The sequence below is a fragment of the Scyliorhinus canicula genome, chromosome 14 (genome assembly GCF_902713615.1).
Source record: "Scyliorhinus canicula chromosome 14, sScyCan1.1, whole genome shotgun sequence".
Classification (NCBI taxonomy): Eukaryota; Metazoa; Chordata; class Chondrichthyes; order Carcharhiniformes; family Scyliorhinidae; genus Scyliorhinus; species Scyliorhinus canicula.
The window spans coordinates 51,074,127-51,097,616 of NC_052159.1; the positions used below are offsets into that span (position 1 = coordinate 51,074,127).

Sequence of the window (23,490 nt, forward strand, 5' to 3'; positions counted from 1 at the left end):
TTAACCGGCCTATTCAGTCCACGAATGTTCCATGTAACCAGTCTGGTCGGGGGGGCTTTTGCCCTCCTCCCCTGTTAGTCAACCATGACCGTTCCTAGGCCAGTTCTTAGCCCGTGTTCCGCACCTCACTTGATCCGCCCCTCGGCGGCGACCGCCATCAGATCTCCATCTTCAGTCTCCTAACTGTCCCTTACCCGTCAGAAGCAACCCCCCCCCATCCCCCGTCCCTCACTTCATCTTTCCTCAGCTCTCCCCCCACCTTGCTCCTGTGAACCAGCTATCCAGCTAGCTCAGCATCTCCCACCCTCTGGCGTCAAAAAACCCGCTGACTGCCAGATTCTATCACACCTAACAATAACACAAGCACTCAACACGGTAACAACAATCCCAAAAAGCAAACAAACCATCCCCCAATTTGCAGGCAACGAGGCAAACCCCTCCCCCTCTAACCAATTCTTATCAGTCCCATCACCTTCAAACATAATTAAACACAACAGCAGAAGCTTCAAGCAGTTTAAGCAAAATTATGCCTGCAAGACTCAACCATCTTTCTAACAGAAAGGAAAACACCCGTTGCAACTTAAAAGTCTTTTCCTCTGTAATCCAGTCATAATGCAATAAATCAATTCAAATTACAAAGAAGAGGAAGAGAAAAAAACCTTTTCTTCCCCAACATCACGACTTAACTCACAGAATTAAAAAGACTGAAATTTTAAACAAGACAAAACAAAATACAGAACCATTTTTCTCTCCTCCCCGCCACCCTGTCCCTTCCCTCAAACTCAGTCCACCACAGTTTTAGTTTAAAAGTCATTAAACCAGATTGCCAGATTCCATCCTTCCCCCTTTGACCGATTCTTATCAGTCCCATCACCTTCAAACCGAATCAAACACAAAAGAAGAAGCTTCAAGCAGCTTAAGCAAAATTATGCATGCAAGAATCAACCATCTTTCTTGCAGAAACTAAAACACTCCATCGCATCATAAAAGTTCTTTCCTCTGTAATCCAGTACATAAAGCAATAAATCAGAATCAAATTACACAAGAAGAGAGAAAAGAAAAAAAATTTAAAACACCAAAACCCTTTTCTTCTCGAACATCGCAACTTAACTCACAGAATTAAAAGACTGAAATTTTAAACAAAGCAAAACACAGAACCATTTTTCTCACCTCCTCACCACTCTATCCCTTCCACCATACTCAGTCCACCACCGTTTGAGTTTAAGAGTCATCAAACCAGATTGCCAAATTCTATCCCTCCTCCTTTGACTGATTCCTATCAGTCCCATCATCTTCAAAGAGAATCAAACACAATAGAAGAAGCTTCAAGCAGCTTAAGCAAAATTATGCCTGCAAAAATCAATCATCTTTCTTACAGAAAATAACACACCCTCGTCACAACTTTGAAGTTCTTTCCTATGTAATCCAGTACATAAAGCAATAACTCAAAATCAAATTACACAAGAAGAGAGAAAAGAAAAAAAAGAAAACACCAAAACCCTTTTCTTCCCGAACATCGCAACTTAACTCACAGAATTAAAGACTGAAATTTTAAACAAGACAAAGCAAAACACAGAACCATTTTTCTCTCCTCCCCGCCACTCCATCCCTTCCTCCCCAAACTCAGTCCACCACAGTTAGAAATTAAAAGTCCTTAAGTCAGATTATTGGGCGCAATTCTCCGCACTCACGACGGTGCGGAGAATAGTGGGGTTCGTAAATTTTTACGGCCACGCTAGTCTGACGCCCTCCCGCTATTCTCCCCCCCCCCCCCCAACGCCCGACTCCCGACATGAATCGCTGCCACCGTTTTTTTACGGCCAGCAGCGATTCTCAGCTGGCCGATGGGCCGAATTCCAAGCCCTTTACGGCCGTTTTTACGAACGGCAAACACACCTGGTCTGGCCATTCGTAAAAACGGCCGTAAAGTCCCGATCTTGGCAACCATAGCACCGATTGGCACGGCAGTACCACGGCCGTGCCAAGGGTGCCATGGGCCCGCGATCGGTGGGCACCGATCACAGGCAGCGGGTCCGATTCCCGCGCACTCTTTGTCCTTCCGCCGCCCCACTGTATCAATTCACTGGGCAGCTGACGCGTCAGCCGGCGCAAACTCTGGCAAGCGGGCTTAACGAAATTCGTTAAGCCCGCGATGCCGGAGTTCACGGCCGCGGCATGCTAGCCCCGACCGGGGACCAGAATCGGTTCCCGGCCGGGGAGGGGGAGGCTGGCGTCAAACCCGCCCGGATTTGACGCCAGCCTTACGATTTTTCCCTGTCTGGGAGAATCGCGCCCATTGTCTTTCATAAAAGTAGCCACCTCTACCAGAGAATTAAAGTACAGCTCTTGGTTCTCGTAGGTCACCCAAAGACGCGCCGGGTATAACAGTCCAAATTTAATGTCTTTCGCAAACAGGGCCGCCTTAACTTTGTTGAAATGTGCTCTCTTCTTTGTGAGTTCTGGTCCCCAGTCTTGGTACACCCGTATCTCTGATTCTTCCCACATGTACTGTTTTGTCTGCCTGGCCCACTTCATGAAAAGCTCCTTGTCGAGGAATTGATGTAGCCTCACCACCATGGCCCTCGGGACTCACGACCCTGGGGCTTACGTACGAGCACCCTATGTGCCCAGTCCACCTCCAGCGGCATGTCAAACACATCGGCCCCAACCATCACCTGCAACTACTTCCCCACATACGCTCCCGCATCTGATCCCTCTTTTCCCTCTGGCAGCCTGACGATTCGGATATTTTGCCTGCATGACCAGTTCTCCAAACCCTTCCACTTTATGTAGCAGTCATTTCTGGCTGTCTTGTAGTATGCTAATTTCCAAAGCCATTGCAGTGGACTCCTCCTCTCGTTCAGTCGCCAGCTCCTGCAACTTTTGGATCTCCTGTCCCTGGGTCGTCGTTTTCTCCTCCACCGGGTCAACCACCTCCTTAATTAAGGCTATCGCCTGGGTTACGTCTTCTGTACACTCCTTGCGACATCGGGCAAACTTCTCATCCAGGTACTCATCCCATTGCTCCATCGACCAGTGAGCTGGCGTGGACGAGCTTTGTCACATTACCATTGAGCTCGATGACCTCTGGGTCTTGCTTTCACCCATCTTTTGGTTTCTCCTTTTTCGACTCTTATTTGGACACGGTTCCATAAATTGAGGGTCACCTCCTTTTCCTCTCACTTTGATCAACTTATGTCGAGACATTTTCTGAAAAATCCGGCTTAAAGACCATTTTAAAAAACCACTTAAGGGCGAGAGCTGCTGAATGTACGACCGTTTACTCTATGGCCACCACTGTAAGTCGCCAAGGCACCTTTACACCAACCTGAGAGGTAGATGATGTTTTGGTTCAACGTTTTCATCGAAAAGGCAGTACCTATAACTGTGCTGCATCCCTCTTGTGCTGCACTGAAGTAGTAGTCTAGCGTTATGTACTGAAGTCACTGAAGTGGGATTTGAACCCACAACTTTCTGATTCAGAGATGAGAATGTGACTATTATGCACACATTGAAAATTAATGGAAATAATATTGTGGTTTCTAATATTGTGGTTTTTAATGCACCCGCCAGATTATTGCCCGAATCCATCTGTGTGTTGACTCGCTGTTTCAGTTTGGGAAACATCACCAGTGTGAGAATTCTGGCCTCTTCAAACATCTACATTTTTCTAGTTGGATTGAATAGAAAAATTAATCCTTGGCTTTAATTTTCCATTGTCAAGTTTAGGGATTGGTTCAATTAAGTGCCTATTCTGAATGGCGCAGTTGTAGTAATAATAATCTTTATTAGTGTCACCAGTCGGCTTCCATTAACAAAGTTACTGTGAAAATCTCTTAGTTGGTACACCGAGGGAGAATTCAGAATGTCCAATTCACCTAACAAGCATGTCTTTCGGGTCTTGGGGGAGGAAACCGGAGCACCCGTAGGAAACCCATGCAGGCACTGGGAGAACGTGCAGACTCTGCACAGTGACCCAAGCCAGTAATCAAACTTGGGACCCAGGAGCTGTGAAGCAACAGTGATAACCATTGTGCTGCTCTGCCGCCCATATTGCAGTACCAAATAGGAAAGCCTTTACAAAGTGGTTGCAGTAATTATGTAAGTAGTTGATAAACTAGCAGTTTCTAATAAAGTGTGAATGTGTACCTTTCAAGTAAATATAACTGCCATCAAATTTAAGCCATATTACTGGGGCATATCACATTCAAGAGTAATAGTAAGTTGCATTTTTTTTAATGGACTTGAAGAATCTGATAGATACTTGACTGAACTTTTTTTAAAATTTAAAGTGCCCAATTTTTCCCCCCCAGTTAAGGGGCAATTTTGTTTGGCCAATTCAACTACCCTGCACATCTTTGGGTTGTGGGTGAGACCCACGCAAACACGAGAGAAATGTGCAAACCCCATGCAGACAGTAACCCATGGCCAGAATAAAACCCGGGTTCTCAGTGCTAACCACTGCACCACCTTTTGTCTGAAAATTTTTAATAGTGGAAAATAAACTTCTTCCTAAATTTTAAAATTTCAAATTGTATGTAGATATCATGGACTTTTTTTCTAGTGCAGAAGAAGGCCATTCAGACCATCGAGTCAACACCGGCCCTTTAAAGAGCACCCTACTTGAGCCCACACCACCGCTCTATCCCAGTAACCCCACCTAACATTTGGACACTAATACAATTTAGCATCGCCCATCCACCTAATCTGTACATCTTTGGATTGTGGGAGGAAACCGGAGCACCTGGAGGAAACCCAAGCAGACACTGGAAGAAAGTGCAAACTCCATACAGACAGTCACATGAGGCCGGATTTGAACCCGGGTTCCTGGAGCTGTGAGGCAGCAGTGCTAACCAATGTGCCACCATGCCGCCGCTATCTGAATATATCTTGTCAACTGAATGTCACATTAGTTTTACTGACTGTTTATGGACAATAAAAGTGTTATTAAGTTGTACTTTTGATAATTTCAAAATTGTCCTCGTGAATTCCAGCATGCTGTGATCCTGAATTATTTCCTTTAATTAAGCCCGCTTTAATAATTAATCTCCTCTGAAATATTTAAACATGCTGCAGGGTGCCTTTAACAGCTGGATATTTAGAAAGGGTACAAAGAGTGATTTTTGAATAATTGATAAAGGCTGACATTTGTGTAAAGTCAAACTGTCTTGCATGGAAGATCAAAAACATTTGTAACCACCATTTCAACCTTACTTGAACAAATTATGTGCACACAGATTTTTATCTTTTTTTGGACTTTTTAGGGATATATTCGTCAGTGTCGCAAACATACAGGGATGTTTTCTGAAGCACAATTAAATGTCATATTTGGGAACATTGAAGAGATTTACAAATTCCAAAGGAAATTTTTGAAGGACTTGGAGAAACTATTCAACAAAGATGAGCCTCAGCTGAGTAAAATCGGATCCTGCTTCCTTCAGCACGTACGTTAAATGCATAATTATACTGATTTAATGTGCATGATTTCTGATCAATTCCATCACTAGTACTCAAACTTCAGCTTTTCAACTAAAGAAATGAGATGCACAATTCACTTGAACCTATAATATGATTGCAGTAAACTTTGCACCAATATGCCCTCATATTCAAGGCATCTAGGGCACATCAGCAGAGGATTTATGTCCAATATGCCAACCTGTTTGGTCTAATTCTGATTTTGAGGGACATCACAATTTTTACATTAGATATTTTCTAGGTTTCAGCAGCACCAGCCGCTCCTACAAGTGGATCTTATATTTCCCATGCTGCAATGTACATCTTTTCTGCCTAATATCAAGTTAAAGCAGTTGCATACCTCATGAATCATAACAGAAATAAGTCCCCTATTGAAATATGTGAGATATCACATCAATTCTTCTCTCCTTACGAAAGATGAACTGAATACGGCACAACTTTGGACTGCTTTTTAAAAAAATAGTTTTATTCTCCTTTTTCCCAAATTTACACCCACCAACAATAATCAATAACAAATGCAATATCAATCCCCATATCAATAACAACAATCCCATCCTCCCACCAAACAGCCAAACAGCAGCCCGCATGTTAACATAAACAAATGACAAAAAAGGAATCAAGAATCACCTTTATTTATCATTAACACATGGAGTCCCCCTCCCCCAACCCTCCCAATCACCCCCCCGCTTAATGTTCGATGTAATCCAATTCATGAATGTGCATAATGAATAACGCCCATGAATTGTAGAACCCCTCCATCCTTACCCTCAATTCAAATTTGACCTTCTCAAGAGTCAAGCAGGTCCCCACACCGGGGCACAGGGTGGAGAGGTTGATTTCCATCCCAACAGGATCCGCCTTCGGGCGATCAACGAGGGGAAGGCTATAAACACCTGCCTCCGCGCCCGGTTCCAACCCCGACACCCCAAATATGGCCTCCCAAGGGCCCGGGTCCAGTTTCACGTGCATCACGTTAGAGATTACCCTAAAAACCTCCTTCCATTAATCCCCCAGCTTTGGACAGGACCAAAACATATGAACGTGGTTTGGGGGGCACCCCCTCGCAACGTTCACACACATCTTCTACCCCCTCAAAGAGCTGGCTCATCCTCTCCCTTGTGAGGTGTGCTCTATATACCACCTTTAGCTGCATTAGCCCCAACCTCGCGGACGAGGTGGAGGCATTCACCCTCCGATCACCTCAAACCAGCATTCCTCCTCCATACCCTCTCCCAACTCTTCCTCCCACTTTGCCTTGATCCCATCCAGCGGTGCCTTCTCCTCTTCCAAAAGAGCCCCGTAAACCGCTGACACTACCCCCTTCTCCAGTCCCCCTGTTGTCAGCACCTCCTCAAGCAGTGTGGAGGCCGGCACCACCGGGAAGCTCTATATCTCCTTTCTGGCAAAGTTTCGAACCTGCATGTATCTAAATATTTCCCCCCGCTCCAGCCCATACTTCGCTCCCAGCTCCTTCAATCCTGAAAACCGACCGCCAAGAAACAAATCTTTTTGTGTCCTAATTCCTTTCTTCTCCCATCTCCGAAAATTTCCATCCCACTTCCCTGGCTCAAATTTATGGTTCCCCCAAATTGGCATTTCCCTTGACCCTGCCCCCAAAACGAAGTGCTGGCAAAACTGCCTCCAAATTCTCAACAAAGTTATGACTACCTGACTCCCTGAGTATTTCCCTGGGGCCGTCAGAGCGGCGTTCTCTCCATGCTCGTAAACTGCACCCCTTGCTCCCCTAAATTGGCGTACCGCCTTCCTGGTAGAGAGTCGGTCAAAGCTCACCTCCAGTTAGAACATTGAACATAGATCAGTACAGCACAGTACAGGCCCTTAAGCCCACGATGTTGTGCCGACCATTTATCCTGATCTAAGATTAACCTAACCTACACCCCTTCAATTTACTGCTGTGCATGTGCCGGTTGAAGAGTCGCTTAAATGTCCCTAATCACTCTGACTCCACCATCTCTGCTGGCAGTGCATTCCACACACCCACCACTCTCTGTGTAAAGAACCTACCTCTGACATCTCCCCTATACCTTCCTCCAATCACCTTAAAATTATGTCCCCTTGTGACAGCCATTTCCACCCTGGGGAAAAGTCTCTGGCTATCCACTCTATCCATGCCTCTCATCACCTTGTACACCTCTATCAAGTCACCTCTCTGCCTTCTTCGCTCCAGTGGGAAAAGCCCTAGCTCCCTCAACCTGTCTTCACAGGACATGCCCTCCAGTCCAGGCAGCATCCTGGTAAATCTCCTCTGTACTCTCTCCAAAGCATCCGCATCCTTCCTATAATGAGGCGACCAGAACTAGACACAATATTCCAAGTGTAGTCTAACTAGGGTTTTATAAAGCTGCAGGAAAACCTTGCGGCTCTTAAACTCAATCCCTCTGTTAATGAAAGCCAACACACCGCACGCCTTATTAACAACCCTATCAACCTGGGTGGCAACTGTGAGAGATCTATGTACGTGGACCCCAAGATCCCTCTGTTCCTCCACACCTCCAAGAATCCTGCCTTTAACCCTGTATTCAGCATTCAAATTCGACCTTCCAAAATGAATCACTTCACATTTATCAAGGTTGAACTCCATCTGCCACTTCTCAGCCCAGCTTTGCATCCTGTCAATGTCCTATTGTAGGCTGCAACAACCCTCAACACTATCTACAACTCCCCCAACCTTCGTGTCATCAACAAACTTACTGGCCAACCCTTCCATTTTCTCATCCAAGTCATTTATAAAAACCACAAAGAGCAGAGGTCCCAGAACAGATCCTTGCGAGACACCACTGTTCCTTCCTATTTTCAAACTTCGTGGTTCCCCATCTTCTGCATGCCTCCTATATACTTCCAGAATCTCATCTGCTACCCTCTGACGCTCCAACCTCTCCTCTTTGTCCAGCCTAGTCTTTAGAGCCTTCGAGACAACCGCCTTCGACACCTCACCTGTGCAGTTGAAACCTACCTATTCCTCGATTACTTTTTCAATTTTGTCACAGAACCCTCGGTACCCCAACAGTCCCACATCTAATTTCCATCCCTGCCTATGTACTACCTCCTGCTCCAGTAGCATATCCACCCAATGCGGAGCATTATCTGATATTGCAATTGCCGAGTACTGCAACCCCTTAACCCTGCCAGCACGAAAATGTCGATCTGTGAGTTTACTTTATGGACCGCTGAGAAAAGAAAGTACCCCCGCTCCTTCAGGTGCAGAAACCTCCAAGGCTCCACCCCTCGCACTTCCACCATTAGCCCAGCCAATGCCTTTGCCCCCACCTCCCCCCTGACGGGACCAGCGAGTGCGGCCGTGACCTGTCCAACTTGGCTCCTGCATCAAGTTCCAGTCCCCCTCCACTGTCAGTTTGTGAGAGGCCAAGTTGGTGATGGCCCCACACACCTTCGCGAATCCCACATCATCCCAATGGGACCATATACACTTACCAGTGCCACTAGCCTCTCCTCCAGTGCCCCTGTCACAATCACGTATCTACCACACTGATCTGCAACCACCTTCTCCACCTGGAACCGTACCCTTTTGCTGACCATTACTGCTACCCCTCGAGCCCTTCCGTCAAATCCTGAGTGAAACACCTGGCTAACCCAGCCCTTTTTAAGTCTCACCTGGTCCTTCACCCTCAAATGAGTCTCCTGCAGCATTGCTACATTGGCCTTCAAACTTTTAAGATGCGCAAGCACCCTTGACCTCTTGACTGGACCTCCCAAACCCCTCATATTCCATGTGACTATCCTAACTGGGGGTCTCTCACCCCCACCTTCTTATCCACCATCATCGTACCACTGGGCCCTGCCCCATAAGCCTGTCCCACCCCTATCCATTATTAACATTGAACCCCCTCCCAGAATCCCCCTGCACTTCCCCTTGAAATAAACTCATCCAGTATCGATTCTCCCCCCCCCCCCCCCCCCCCCCCCACTTTGTTCACCTCGTAGGCCCATCGAAACCTGCTAACTAGGCTCCAATGTCGGCAGCCATCTCACCTCACCTTCGTTCACTAGCCGACTTTAGTTAGCTAGCGCGGGTGGCCCACACACCCCCAAGGCATACCGTCCCCTCCCACCCAGTCCCAGAAGAAAAAGAAAAAGAATCTAACCCATACAATTCAATAAAATAACATATAACCGTTGCAACAAAAATGCCAATCAAACCAAACAAAAACTTAAACTCTATACCAATGTGAAGTCAAGTAAGTTACAATACAGGTCAATGAAAAGAAAGTTATAACATTTATACATTTTCCAGTTCCCCAATCACAGTCCACGATCTCTCTTCGAGCTCCACTCCTCACTACTGTCCCAAGCCTTCTGCCTTCACGAACGCCTCAGCCACCTCCACCGTTTCAAAATAAAAATCTTTGGCATTGTACGTCACCCTTAGCTTTGCCGGGCATACCATACAAATCGCACCCCCCTTGTACAGTGCCGCCTTCACTCGGCCGAACGCCGCTCGTCTCTTCGCCAACTCCACCGTCAAGTCCTGGTAAATCTGAACTGTAGCGCCATCCCACTGCACTTCCCGCTTCTGCTTCGCCCAGTTTAATACCTTCTCCTTCATGTGGTATTTATGGAAGCAGATAATTACTGCTCTCGGCGACTCGCTTACTTTGGGTTTCGGCCTTAACGACCAATGTGCTTGGTTCAGTTCATACCGGGAGGGTCTTCACCCTCCCCCATCAATTCCGCCAGCATCTTAGCGAAGTGTACTGTTGGCTTTGAGCCCTCTACCCCTTTGGGAAAGCCCGCAATTCTCAGATTTTGCCGCCTCGAGCGGTTCTCCAAGTCCTCGAGCTTTGCTCGGAGTCCTCTGTTGACCTCCACCACCTTCCGCAGCTCGTCCCCCATCGAGGTGAGCTGGTCGCTGTGCTGCAACACGGCCTCCTTCACTTCCTTCATCTTTTCACCCTGTTCTCTCACCTCGGCTGATGTCTTTGCCACAGCTACCCTCACCGGGGCGATTGCCTCCTCTACCAATGATTTCAGTGCAACCACCATCTCCTTCCTCAACGCCTCCATGTGCCTCGCAGACTGCTTCTCCAGCTCCACAGCAATCATCTTGGTCATCTTTTCCACGAAAGTAGTGCTGCCCCACCATGCGGTCCTGGATCCGCCATCTTGTCAGCGCTTTTACTAGTCCTCTCATTCGCCGGCGAGCCTGTGCTTCCTCCCTTCTTCACAGCTGATTTGGCATCCTTTAACCACTTATTATTTTTCTCCCCCTTTCTTCAATCCTAAAATAAATAAATAATAATAAAAAAACATTTTTTAAAAAGCAAAAAAAAATCTCTTCCCCCGGGACCGGACTTCAAACTTCCCAAGCATCCATTTTTAGCGGGAGCCTCCCGATGTGCTCTACGCCTCCTCTACATCACGTTCTGGGTTCGGGCCTGCTGCCTCGACTGCCACACCTTGTGTCAAGCTCCGCCCCCACCGCTCACTTCAGGCTCGACGTCCCCCGCTCCTGACCCTGACAACTTTGGACTACTAACTGGTTTATCTGCATAAACTACATGAATTAGCAAAATGCGGTTTGACATAATTTGCACTTGTATTTTCTCATATTATATGTTATAAATGCACTGCCAGGAAGGGTGGTAGAGGCGGGTTGCCTCGCATCCTTTGAAATGTACCTGAATGAGCACTTGGCACATCATTACATTCAAGGCTATGGGCCAAATTCTGGCAAATGGGATTAGGTAGGTAGGTCACCTGTCGATGCAGGCTCAATAGGCTCTGAAGGGCCTCTTCTGCACTTTGTGATTCTATAAATAGGGACAAATTTTCTGTCTATATGTATAAAATGGAAGATTGCATTTTTTTAGTTTAATCTTTTAAAGTTAGGCTGGCTCTGACAAATTAGAAGCTGAATGGTGGTAAAACCAAAGGTATCCCTGTGACTAAACAATAGAGTGGTCATCCCTGCACACTACTTTGTCTTTGAATTACAGAGGATTCTAGATCAGGGTTGGCCTTTAGAACTGAGTGTGAGTAGACAATAACATGATTTAATTAATATAAAGGGTGGGATTCTCTGTTTCAGCGACTAAGTGCTGACTCCAGGACTGAATCGTGGGTGCTCTACAGTTCTGATGGTGGCCCCAGTCCCGGAGCCATTCAGGACATGCTAATGGGTCAGCACTGGCGCCACGTGGAATTAGTGAGATATCAATGCATGCCAGCATGTGATTCGCCGGGCTCAGGATTGGCACTCGAGAGCCTGACAATCTGGAATTGCATATACCTTCTCCACTACCCACACACTCTCATTCCAGCCACGAAGCTTCCACCCCAAAGTGCGGCACCGAGGTTTGCCGATGCAGAGCTGGAGCACTGCTGGATGTCATGGAAGAGAGGCGGGACATCCTGTTCCCCGGGGTGGGGATGTGGCTGCCACCCGCTGATGTCAACCTGGCCTGGGTGCAGGTGACAGAGGTTGTGAGTGCCATGGGCCCCACCTCCATGGTGGGTACTAGTGCAAGAAGAAGCTGCAGCTGCACAACCTCCTCAGGTCGGCCAGGGTGAGCCACCACCGTCCTCTCTGGCACCAAACCCTGTCCCACACTCCCCATACCTATCCCCCACCGCCCCAATGTGGCCCCAACACGCGGACCGAAAGGGCGCGCCGGGTGAGGCTGAGTAACTCCCCAGGTCACCCAGGGTGAGTCAGCACCATCACCATGCCCCTGGCACTAATCGCTGTCCCACACACGGTCAGCCAACCTCCTCCTACAGCAGCATTCTTCAAACTTTTTTTCCGGGGACCCATTTTTACCAACCGGCCGACCTTTGCAACCCACGCCGGCCGACCTGAGCGACCCACCATTTTCTCTTACCTTGTTTGCTGCTGATAAAAATGGAGGAAATGATTTTGGGTCCCTTTGGCCCTCGTACACGCTCCTCCAATGGAACCTGCTGGATGAAGGTGAAGCCTTCCGGTGTCGGAAAGTATGGAATTTCCTTCTGTCCAAAGTTCTGCATTTTTTTCCTGTAAAAGTTTAACAAACAAAACCCACCCGAACTTGTAAAAAAAATAAAATGAATAAAATAAATGAACAAAATAAAATTTAATGAATAAAATAAATGAATAAAAAACCCCATAACTTGTAAAACAAAAAGCTGCGACCGTTTAAAAAAAATAGTGGCCGCACTGCGCATGCGCGCCCGATCATCGGTGTGCATGCGCACAATTTTGTGCATGCGCGTCGATGATCGTGCATGCATGCGCAATGCAGCTGAATTTTTTTTACATGCTCGCGGCCATTTTAAAGGCTACTTGCATCCGCCGTTATTAATAGCTGGCTGCTGCGCGGGGATTTGCGCGATCGGGAGCACCGCGACCCGCCCGCGACCCACCTGCGGGTCATGCCCCAGAGTTTGAAGAACAGTGTCCTACAGGATGCATGAACCCCACCCGCCAGCAGTTCAATCGCACCCCACCCAGCACCACATGCCTACATCTTACCGCAGCCATGTCTGAGTGCTCAGCACATACAGCCACTGGCTGTGGACCTCCTGTGTTGCCCACATCTGAGTGTTTCATTCTGTGCATTATCTGTCCCCCCAGGAGAAGGTAGCCCACAGCTACAGGGAGAGAGAGAAGACTGGAGGGGGGCCACCCGAACTGCAGCCCCTCACCGTCGCAGAGCAGAGGGCATTGGACCTGGTTGGCAGGGTTGGAGAGCAGACAATCGGTGGGGCGGTCAGCATCGGAGATGCAAGTGAACCACCAATGAATTGCAATGTCCCTATGGCATTCTTTCCCCTCACACCATGCCTACCTGAGATCTAAGTATGTGTCTTGTCATTTCTTTAGCAGGATCACCTGGCAATGAGGCGGGTCCATCTGGAGTCCCTGCCCCCAGCTGCAACCCTGCGGCTCACATGGTGACGAGGGGAACCTGCTGGTGACCTGCAACCCCCTGCTCAACCCCGCAACATCATGTCAGGGGACAACACCGACTTATCGTCACTGCAGCCACCGGCACCCTCCACCATCCAGGAGACATTCACCTTGGTTGGGTACTATCTGGTACACTCCACACAAATACAGCGGTGCATCAGATAGAGGTAGGAACCCCCAAAGGTGGCCTGACCCCAGGAACTAGCTGCCGTCCAGACAGGTCTTGCACTTCTGGAAAGGGTGGTTGCATCAATGGAACTCTGCAGGAGCAGAGTTGAGGACTACAGGAGAGTATGTCAGCAAACATCCAGCGCCAGCAGGCGCAGATGGCGATGCCAAACATGCGAGCCACGCTGGCCAACACTGCACAGGTGCCGTCCGCGGTGGAGGCCTTGGGTGCGAAGGTACCATAGAATCAAAATAGTGCAGAAGGAGGCCATTTGGCTCATCGGGTCTGCACCGACCTTCCAAAAGAGCACCCCACTCCTGCGCCTTATCCCTGTAACCCCACTTAACATGTACATCCCTGGACACTAAGGGAAACTTTATCATGGCCAATCAGTAACCTGCACATCTTTGGACCTTGGGAGGGAACCGAAGGACACCCACGCAGGCATGGGGAGAAAGTGCAAACTCCAAACAAGACAGTCACCCAAGACAGGAATTGAACCCAGGTCACTTGTGCTGTGAGGCAGCAGTGCGAACCACTGTGCCGCCGTGCCACCCCAGCCATGGGTCAAGAACCTCGCCATGTACCAGGGCCACATGGAAATTGCAACGACACTCCTGTGTTTGGCCTAGTCACAACAGGTCATTCTTGGGTGATTGGGGGGGGGGGGGGGGGGGATGGGATGTTAGAGCTGCCGGTAGGAAGGCCCCCTAGTCAGTCGACCGATTCCTCCACCTCCAGTTGACCTGAGCCAGTCCCAGAGGGACCTGATATGGTCACTGAGTGAAGTGGCACAGTCCCAGAGGGATGTGGCCCAGTCCCTGTGCTCTATAGCCATGAGCATGGAGACCCTGGTCACGACAGGAGCAGGCCTCCAGGATTGGCAGCGCTAGGTGGCGGGGAGCCCAGCTCTTTCCAGTCACGTCTGCGTCCCAAAAAATAGTGCGGGGGGTATCGGGCACCCCGAGGGAGGAGGAGGTGACAGGACTCGTGTTGGAACGCCACTGTGCCTCTGAATTCCCCTCCCCCCCCCCCCCCCCCCTCCCCCGCCCACCTGTCCCTGGTGCATCTAATCGGCAGTGGGCAGAACAGGGTGGCACCACATTACCCATGACACCCGGAAGATTGCCGAGCCCATCTGGGCCTGGTCACTACAGACGACAGCCGCCAAAGGGAACTAACATCGCAGGGGAAGATAGGCAGCAGGCCACCTCCACTTCTAATATTCCGTCTGGGGGGCCAACTGGAAAGCTTTAGGACACCAGTTAAGTTGGCATGGGTGAAGCATTCAGGTTAACGATAGGGCTAGGGCACAATATTTGTATATATCACAATAAACACATGTTCACCAATGTTCCGAACTGCCTCGGTCTTCTGTCTGAAGGATATGAGGAATTGGCTGGGCTGGGCCAGGTGGGTTTGGGTGGGTGGGGGGGTGGGGTGGAATTTTGGAGGCGCACAGGCCAGCACCTCAGGGCAATCAGAGGCCACACCTGGGCCGCCGTGGAGGTGGCAGGAGATGGGTCCAGATATGTGGGGGTACCATGTGGTAGGGCTTTCCCAGTGAGTGGCCCATCACCGCACACTACCCCAATACCCAACCCCTCCCCATCCCTCCCCCCAGACCCTCGGCAGGATTCTCCGACCCGCCGCGCCAAAATCGCGCTCGGCGCGAAGGCAGAGAATTACGCAAATTAGGCTCCCACGCTGCACGCAATTCTCTGCCGACCGGAAAATCGTCGCGCGTGCGCGATCAACGCGGCGCCGCCAGTCAGCTGCCCCCGCAGCAATTCTCCGCGCTCAAGGGGTCGAGTGCCTGCCTAGTCCCGCTGCCGTCATTCGCATATGGTACCACCTGGTGGGACCTCGGCATCGCGGCTGCGGGGGCTGTCCTGGTGGGGAGATATGGGGATCTGACTCCGGGGGGAGCCTCCATGGTGGCCAGGCCCGCAGTCGGGGGCTACCGATCGGCGGGCGTACTCATTCTCGGGGGGGGGGGGGGGGGGGGGGGGGCGGAGAGACTATGTTCCTCCGCGCCGGGCCACTGTCGGGCTCCGCCATGTTGCAAACCCATGCCCGGATGTGCAGGGCCCCGTATCCGCAGCACAGCTACGGTGAACACGTCGGGGCCCTGCCAGCCTTAGAAGGGCGCAGAATCACTCCGGACTTTTCGAAAACATTCTGGAGTGATTTGCGGCATTTTCCGGCGGGTGCGGCGACATTGCCCCATTTTCGGAGAATCCCACCCCCTGTTTCCACCCCCACCACCCAAGGGTTTGATGGGACCATGAGATGGAATGGCCAGCACGCATGCAGGGATCACTCGGGTGAGTGGTAAAAAGTGCTAGGATAGAAATCGAACCTCATCAAATGATGCGGAGCACCAGAGCTCATCGCGGAGTGGGTCGTCATCATCCTTCATCCCATGGACCAGACCTGCTGATACTGCCAACCCAAGGCCAGCATCCTGTAGCAGAGCAGTGGAAAGCGGGGTGGGGTGGGGGGGGGGGGGGTGCAGGGAGGGGGCAATGTGCAGGGAGAGGAGACAGGGGAGTGGGAGGTTGGCCAGGGGGAGTGTTGGGTTAGGATGGGATGTTCAGGCTGCTGGTGGCCAAGCCGCCTAGTCGGTGGACCGGGAGGCGATTAGATTGTCCCATGCACAGCGGCCCTCTTCCGCATCCTCCTCGGACGAGGCCTGGCATTCTTAATAGAATAGAAAAGAATTTACAGTGCAGAAGGATGCCCGAAGGAAACCCATACAGACACGGAGAACATGCAGATTCCGCACCTTCAGTGATCCAAGCCGGGAATCAAACATAAGACACTGGAGCTGTGAAGCAACTGTGCTAATCATTGCACTACCCTGCTGCCCTGCTCCTCCTCCTCCAGCATGTTGCCCCTCTGCTGCGTGATGTGGAGGACGTAGCAGGCCACCACAATGTGGTCGACTTTCCTAAGGCAGGACTGGAGGACCCCACCAGAGTGGTCTAGGCATCTGAACCACATCTTCAGCACGCCTATTCACTGCTCGATTATGCTACTGGTCACTGCATGGGCATCGCTACAGCGGTTCTCCGCATTGGTCTGAGGCCTCTGGAAGGCGTCATTAGTCACGTATGCCACGGATAACCCCTGTCGCTCAGGAGTCAGCCCCTCGCCTCGAAGGCGTCGGGAACCTTTGAATGTGTCAGGATGGAGCCGTTGTGCACACTTCTTGGATATCGAGCGCAGACATGCATGATGTGCAGCTGGTGGTCACACACCAACTGCACATTGAGAGTGGAATCCCTTTTAGTTTGTGAAGAGCATCCCCTCATGTGGCGGTGCTCTGGGGGGGCATGCTCCCTGACAATGGCCCCCTGGACCTGGGCATCCCGACGGTGGTGGCAAATCCCACTGTCCGGTCAACCCGGTGGATCAGTCCATATTCACTGGGCACAGAGTGCTTCTGCTACGGCACGGCTGCACCTCTGCATGGAGGTCTGGGAGATGCCATTCAGGTCCCCACTCAGCGCCTGGAAGGACCCATGGCAAAAATGTTCAGGGCAACCGTCACCTTGATGGCCACCATGAGCTGGTGTCCTCCCACGGCTCCAGATGCACCATGATGTGGCAGATATGCCATGCTGTCTCCGAGGTCAGCCAGAGTTTTCAGCGACACGTTGAGTCTAGCAGGCCCTCAAATGACAGGTGCTGCCTGTATACACTAGGCCTGATGCAATGCCTTCTTCCCACCTCCTCGGCCTGTTGGGCAGCCGGTTCTCCAGCCTCACCGGTTGGCTCCTGCCCCTCTGGTACAGACTCTGTTTCTGCAGGCTCCTCCCCCAGCAACTCCTGCTTGTGCAGCTTATGGTTGCAACGGCTAGCAAATGCCAACCACTCCTGGGTCAATACCAAAATCCATTTTCTGCAGGGGGTAAAGGGCAGACATGTTGGGATAGTGAATACCTCCATGCCCAACCAGGTCCAACAGGCTGTACGGTTATCCTGTCTGGCATTACACCGCCCCGCTGGCCCTTTCAGTGCCTGGCACCAGGGGCACCTAATCGCGCCACCTGTCCCTGCTGGCAGGGATACATGCCTGTTTCCTGATTTTAAATACCATAAGTGAACCTCGCCATCGTCTTTTCCGCCTGGCAGAGGGGGAGCATCGCGGGAGTCCGGAGACTATCGGGTCAGGCTCAGTAATGGTATGCTAATGGCCGTAACTGCGCAATTTACATGCCAGCGTGCTGCATGGAACATGCTCACACCACTATTGAGGCACTGAAGCATTGTGTTCTGTTGGGAGCCCTGCACCAACCTCAATTTTAGCTGACAAACGATTCTCCACCCGTTCACGATTCCTGCGTCGCTGGACGGAAAACCCCACCCAAGATGTTTATTCATCAATGAAGGGATGAGGAACTGCAGTTACGTTGATAATTTGGAGAAGCTGGGGCTGCTCTCCATGGGGAAGAGGAAAGAGAAGAAGATCTGATGGAGGCATTCCAAATCATTAGTGTTCTGGACAGAGTAGATGCAGATAAACTGTTTCCATTGATAGAAGGATTGAGAATTGGAGGACAGCAATTTAAGGCGATAGCGAAAGAAACAACAGTAACATGAGGAAAATATTTTTTACGCAGTGAGTGGTTAGGATGTGGAAGGGCAGAATTCTGGGAGGGCAGAATTCCATGACGCTCTGTGGTGGGAACAAGGCTGGAAAATGCGACAAGCCATTCAAAAGTCCATTGACTTGAGCGAGACTGGGAAATCCCGCCAGCAGGAGGGGCCGTAAATTTTTTCCCAGAGTGTAGTGGAGGCAGATTCAATCATGGCCTTCAGAAAAACATTTAGATTTTTATCTGAAGATCAAACATTTGCAGGACTACAGGTAAAAGACAGAGGTGTGGCACTAGGTGAATTGCTTTTGCAAATAGCCGGCACCATCATGACTGTCTGAATGGTGTCCTTCTGTGTGAGGAAACCGACAATGAGACGGGGAGAATGTGCAAACTTCACACACAATTCACTCAAGGTTGGAATTGAACCTGGGTCCCTGGCGTTGCGAGGCAGCAGTGCTAACCACTACCACTGTGCTGCCCATTTCTATTATCAGCAAACTTGGAAATGTTACATTTGGCCCCCGCATCCAAATCATAGAATCATAGAATTCGGGCCATCGAGTCTGCACCGGCCCTTGGAAAGAGCACCCTACTTAAGCCCACACTACCACCCTATCCCCGTAACCCAGTAAACCACCTAGCCCTTTTGAACACTGAGGGCAATTTATCATGGCCAATTCACCTAACCAAATCATTGACATACATTGTGAATAGCTGGGTCCTTGCGGTACACTACCAGATTGCCACCCTGTGAATGATCTGTTTAGTCCTAATTTTGTTTCTGCCAGTATATTACACCTAAGGCACCAATGTTTTCTTAGTGTTCAGTTATCACAAACTATTACTGATGTCAGGCTAACCGGTTTATAATTCCTAGTTATTCCTCTCCTCTACTTCCTTAAATAATAGGGTTACATTTGGTAGCTGTCAGTATGCAAGAACCATACCAGAATCTATAAAATTTTGGAAAATCGCCACCATAGAATCCATTATCCCTACACCGCCTCTTTCTGCACTCTGGGATGTAGATCATCAGGTCCAGGGGATTTATCAACTTTCAGTCTCATTTCAGTGTAACATTTCTTAGCAGAAAAGGGGAGTTGACTTGCATGCTGAGTGTAGGCCTAAACATGAAAAGATGGGGTGATCTAACATGTTGGGAGGACTTTTGCGCTGCCATCTATGGCATACAATATCCAGTTCATATCATATTGGGATTAACTTTTGATATTGGTGCAGAAGAGGACATTTGTGAATATGATGTTAAGAAACATTAATTGCTGGTGATTTTCTTTTAGATTTTCACTGAGTCTGAGAAGCAGTTGGAAGTGTAATGATCAATTTTGTTCTTTTAACCATTGTTTCTTTACAGCAAGAAGGGTTTGGAATATACTCTGAATATTGCAACAATCACCCAAGTGCATGTGTTGAACTTGCCAAATTAATGAAACAGAGCAAATATCGACACTTCTTTGAGGCCTGTCGACTGCTTCAACAGATGATTGACATCGCCATTGATGGCTTTCTTCTTACTCCAGTCCAGAAGATCTGCAAATACCCACTACAGCTTGCTGAGTTGCTCAAATACACTACCCCAGATCACAGGTATGAGAATGAAGTCTCAAGGTATTGACAAACTGGCTGTAAAAAATATAAATAGAAAGTATATTCTTCTTCTCCCATTGCTTAAGTGTTTCTTGTGACAATCCATCATCCTTGATTGAAATTAGCATGACCCTGCATCAAAATTTAAGAGCAACTTCCAGCACAAAAATGTACACATAAAAACGTTTGAACAACCTGCCTGAATAATCCATTGCTCCCTATTGGGTACCTGTCTGCTGCTGGGTTAGGGGTTAAGAGTCTTTTGAATAATGCTAATTTTTGTTAAATTTGACTGCATGTTGATATTGGGAAGTTATATTTCCTTTGAACTCCAGATACTTCCAATAGTTAAGCATTGTGCTGCAGGTGGGTTTTTTTTGGGACCACAACTACTCCAAGATCTCTAGTAGTTGAGTCTTGTTGCAAATGAAAATAGAGTACACTAACAATACCTATTGTGTTGAATTCTGGACTTAGCTGGATTGTTGTGGTGATAAATGAGAAGAACCTTGTGCACCCTTTTGACACCATCATAGAGCATATGAAGAGAGGGGAGAACAGATAGAAATAACACTTATTTTACTGATTTCTGTACGAAACCTTTACAGATAGAAAATATTATTAGTACAGCACATGACACAGATTAACTTGTATAGCTATAAACAAAATTTGGAACCACATTTTATTTCATACACATTTAATACACATTCTAAAAATGTGTATGTTTGACCGAGTTAACTGTGCGGAGTCTGTACATCCTCCCCGTGTCTGCGTGTGTTTCCTCTGGGTGCTCCGGTTTCCTCCCACAGTCCAAAGATGTGCAGGTTAGGTGGATTGGCCATGATAAATTACCCTTAGTGTCCAAAATTGCCCTTAGTGTTGGGTGGGGTTACTGGGTTATGGGGATAGGGTGGAGGTGTTGACCTTGGGTAGGGTGCTCTTTCCAAGAGCCGGTGCAGACTCTATGGGCCGAATGGCCTCCTTCTGCACTGTAAATTTTATGATACCACTAAACAAGGAAAATGTTTCATTCCTCAAAATCAAATACAAAATCCACCCAAAAATTAAGAATTCAATTTAAAAGATCTTTTGATAACTTTCTTTCCTCCCCTCCTGAATTCACTGACCAGAGGACACAGCTCCAGAGATTTTTGCCACTTTTTGAGTGCAACCTAAAGGTAGGTGTGAGTTTGAATGATTAATGCTGATGGCCTCTCTTTATCATGGTGGCATCACACCTGTGCCAATTCCCACGTTTCCCTAACACCCATTACTAATGCACTCTTCTTGAGGTAGTCACAGGTTAGTGCTCATGAAAGATAACCTTGGTCAGTTGGCCATTACCCTGGTCCAGGGGACAAGGACCAATTATAATGTCCTTGCTGACACCAAGATCACTTAAATTCAGCTGAGAATGAGAGTTGAACCTGGAATCTTTCAAACCTGTTTGGCTCAGCTGGCCACGGCTTTAAGCACAGTAGGGAGTTTAAATTACCTTTTTAACAATTTTGAGCATGAAAAATGTTTTGCACATAGTATGGAACAGAAGCTTCTATTTAACCAAACATAGCAGAGATGGTGTATAGCTAGCTGATTGTAGTTGGAAATTTCAACGTGAGATGTAATTGGATGTATTTTGTTTGCTGTTATGTATATTACATCTGACATCAGACTTTAGAAATCAATGTTTCAAAATGTGGAAAACCAATTTTGTTACAGCATAGTCACTTTATATCCAGCTAGATTGATATATTGTTGCTCCTCTTGTAAATTGTATTTGATTGAAATCTAGAAACTTATATTATGGCAGTTGTTGAATAATGACAAAGATTAATCAGACTCTGTTGCGATTTCACAGTGATTACAAAAACATCAGTGCTGCATACGAAGCCATGAAGAATGTAGCACGTCTGATCAATGAACGCAAAAGACGATTAGAAAGTATAAACAAGATCGCACAGTGGCAAGTGTCCATTCTGAACTGGGAGGTACATTTTACATTTCTGTTCTGTAATTGGATTGCCTCAGTTTATATAAATCCTTCTGATATTTATATTAGATTTGGGCAAGCAAGCTCAACAGTTAATTGCTGAGATGTGCTGTTAATTACATCAAATCCTAATAGACGTGCATTACCGCAGAAAAAGTGGTGGGAAAAATATCTCTAATCCCTTGCATAGTATGTATTGCTTCACCCAACTTGTCTCTATTTCTGCACCCAAGAATATTAAAGTGCCAGTACTGGAGTAAGCCCTCTGATGGTTCTAGTGTCAAACCTGAAAATACAGTAGCCCTCATACAGAGATTTTACATCAAGCAAGGAAACTCGAATCACAAGCCATTGCAGTATTTTATGATACTACGATAGTTAGACACCCTTGCTTAATTTTTTTTTAAAAATCAAGATTCACAAATTAATATTGAAATCCTTAAATTAACTCTTCGTGACCAGGAAGGGAATGGCAGTTATGGTATTAACTAAAATTCCACCAATCACAGAACTTTTTCAGCACAGAAGGAGGACATTAAGCCTGCTTGTGCCTGCACCGACCCTCCGCCTTTTCCCGTAACCTTGAACATTCTTCCTTTTCAGATAACAACCTCATTCTCTTTTGAATACTTCGATTGAACCAGTCTCCACCAATTTTTCAGGCAGTTTATTCCAGACCTTAACCATTTGCTATGTGGGAAAGGTTTGCTCCCATATCATTTTTGCTTCTTTTGCAATTATTATAAATCTGTGCTCTCTTGTTCTTGGTCGTTACACAAGTTGGAGCACTTTTGCCCCCATCTACTCCTGCCTAGATTTTCCATGATCTTGAATATCTAGAATAACAACTTTTCCAATCTATTTTCATAGCTGGTTCCAAGGATGAGTAACTTCATCCTCCTGAATCTTTTATGCACTTTTTCCAATGCTTCCATATTGTTTCTGATGTGCAGTGGCCAGTACTGGGACGCAATACTCCAATTGAGGCCAAGTAGTGTCTTGCAGAAGATCAGCTTTACCTCCTTGTTCTTTGACTTTGCGTCCCTCTTAATAAAGCTTATGATACAGTATACTTTATTGACCTGTCCTGCCACCTTCTTTGACTTGTGTAAGTATACACCTAAGTCCCTCTGCTCTGCTCTATGTGGCACAATGGTTAAGCACTGCTGCCTCACAGCGTCAGGGACCCGGGTTCAATTCCGGCCTTGAGTGACTGTGGAGTTTGCACGTTTTCCCCGTGTCTGCGTGGGTTTCCTCAGGGTGCTCCAGTTTCCTCCCACAGTCCAACGATATGCAGGTTTGATGGATTGTCCATTCTAAATTGCCCCTTAGTGACCAGGGATGTGTAGGTTAAGTTAGGTTAAGGGGTCATTGGGATAGGGTAGGGAAGTGGGCTTGGGTGGAGTGCTCTTTCAAAGGGTCGGTGGAGACTTGATGGGCTGAATGGCCTCCATCAGCACTGTAGTGATTCTATGATTCTGTGGATGATATGGCCTGTTTACTCTCCCATTTCGCCCTCACCCCGACTAGTGGGGAGGGATCAGACAATATGTGGCCAAATAGGTTTGAGATAGACCCCCTGCCAAGCTGAGCTGAGGTAGAATCCTCTTCTGCAAGGAGGAAGGTGGTTCCAGAGAAAAAAAAGGGAAAGCCATATGAGAAAAACCACAAACTTAAAAGTAGCGAAAAAGACTAGAGTTTTTGGCTCTGCTTCGCT

General features: G+C 48.1%; 1 protein-coding gene across 5 annotated transcripts in view; it reads left to right on the plus strand.

Annotated features, from left to right (window-relative positions):
* spata13 (spermatogenesis associated 13) overlaps positions 1-23,490 on the plus strand; it is a 425,777-nt gene that overhangs the window by 381,177 nt on the left and 21,110 nt on the right. For all 5 annotated transcript variants that reach the window (XM_038818100.1, XM_038818098.1, XM_038818099.1 and 2 more), the window contains 3 exons: positions 5,265-5,444; positions 19,551-19,783; positions 21,642-21,771. In XM_038818100.1, the coding sequence (XP_038674028.1) occupies positions 5,265-5,444; positions 19,551-19,783; positions 21,642-21,771 (543 nt within the window). The remainder of the gene's footprint in view (positions 1-5,264; positions 5,445-19,550; positions 19,784-21,641; positions 21,772-23,490) is intronic.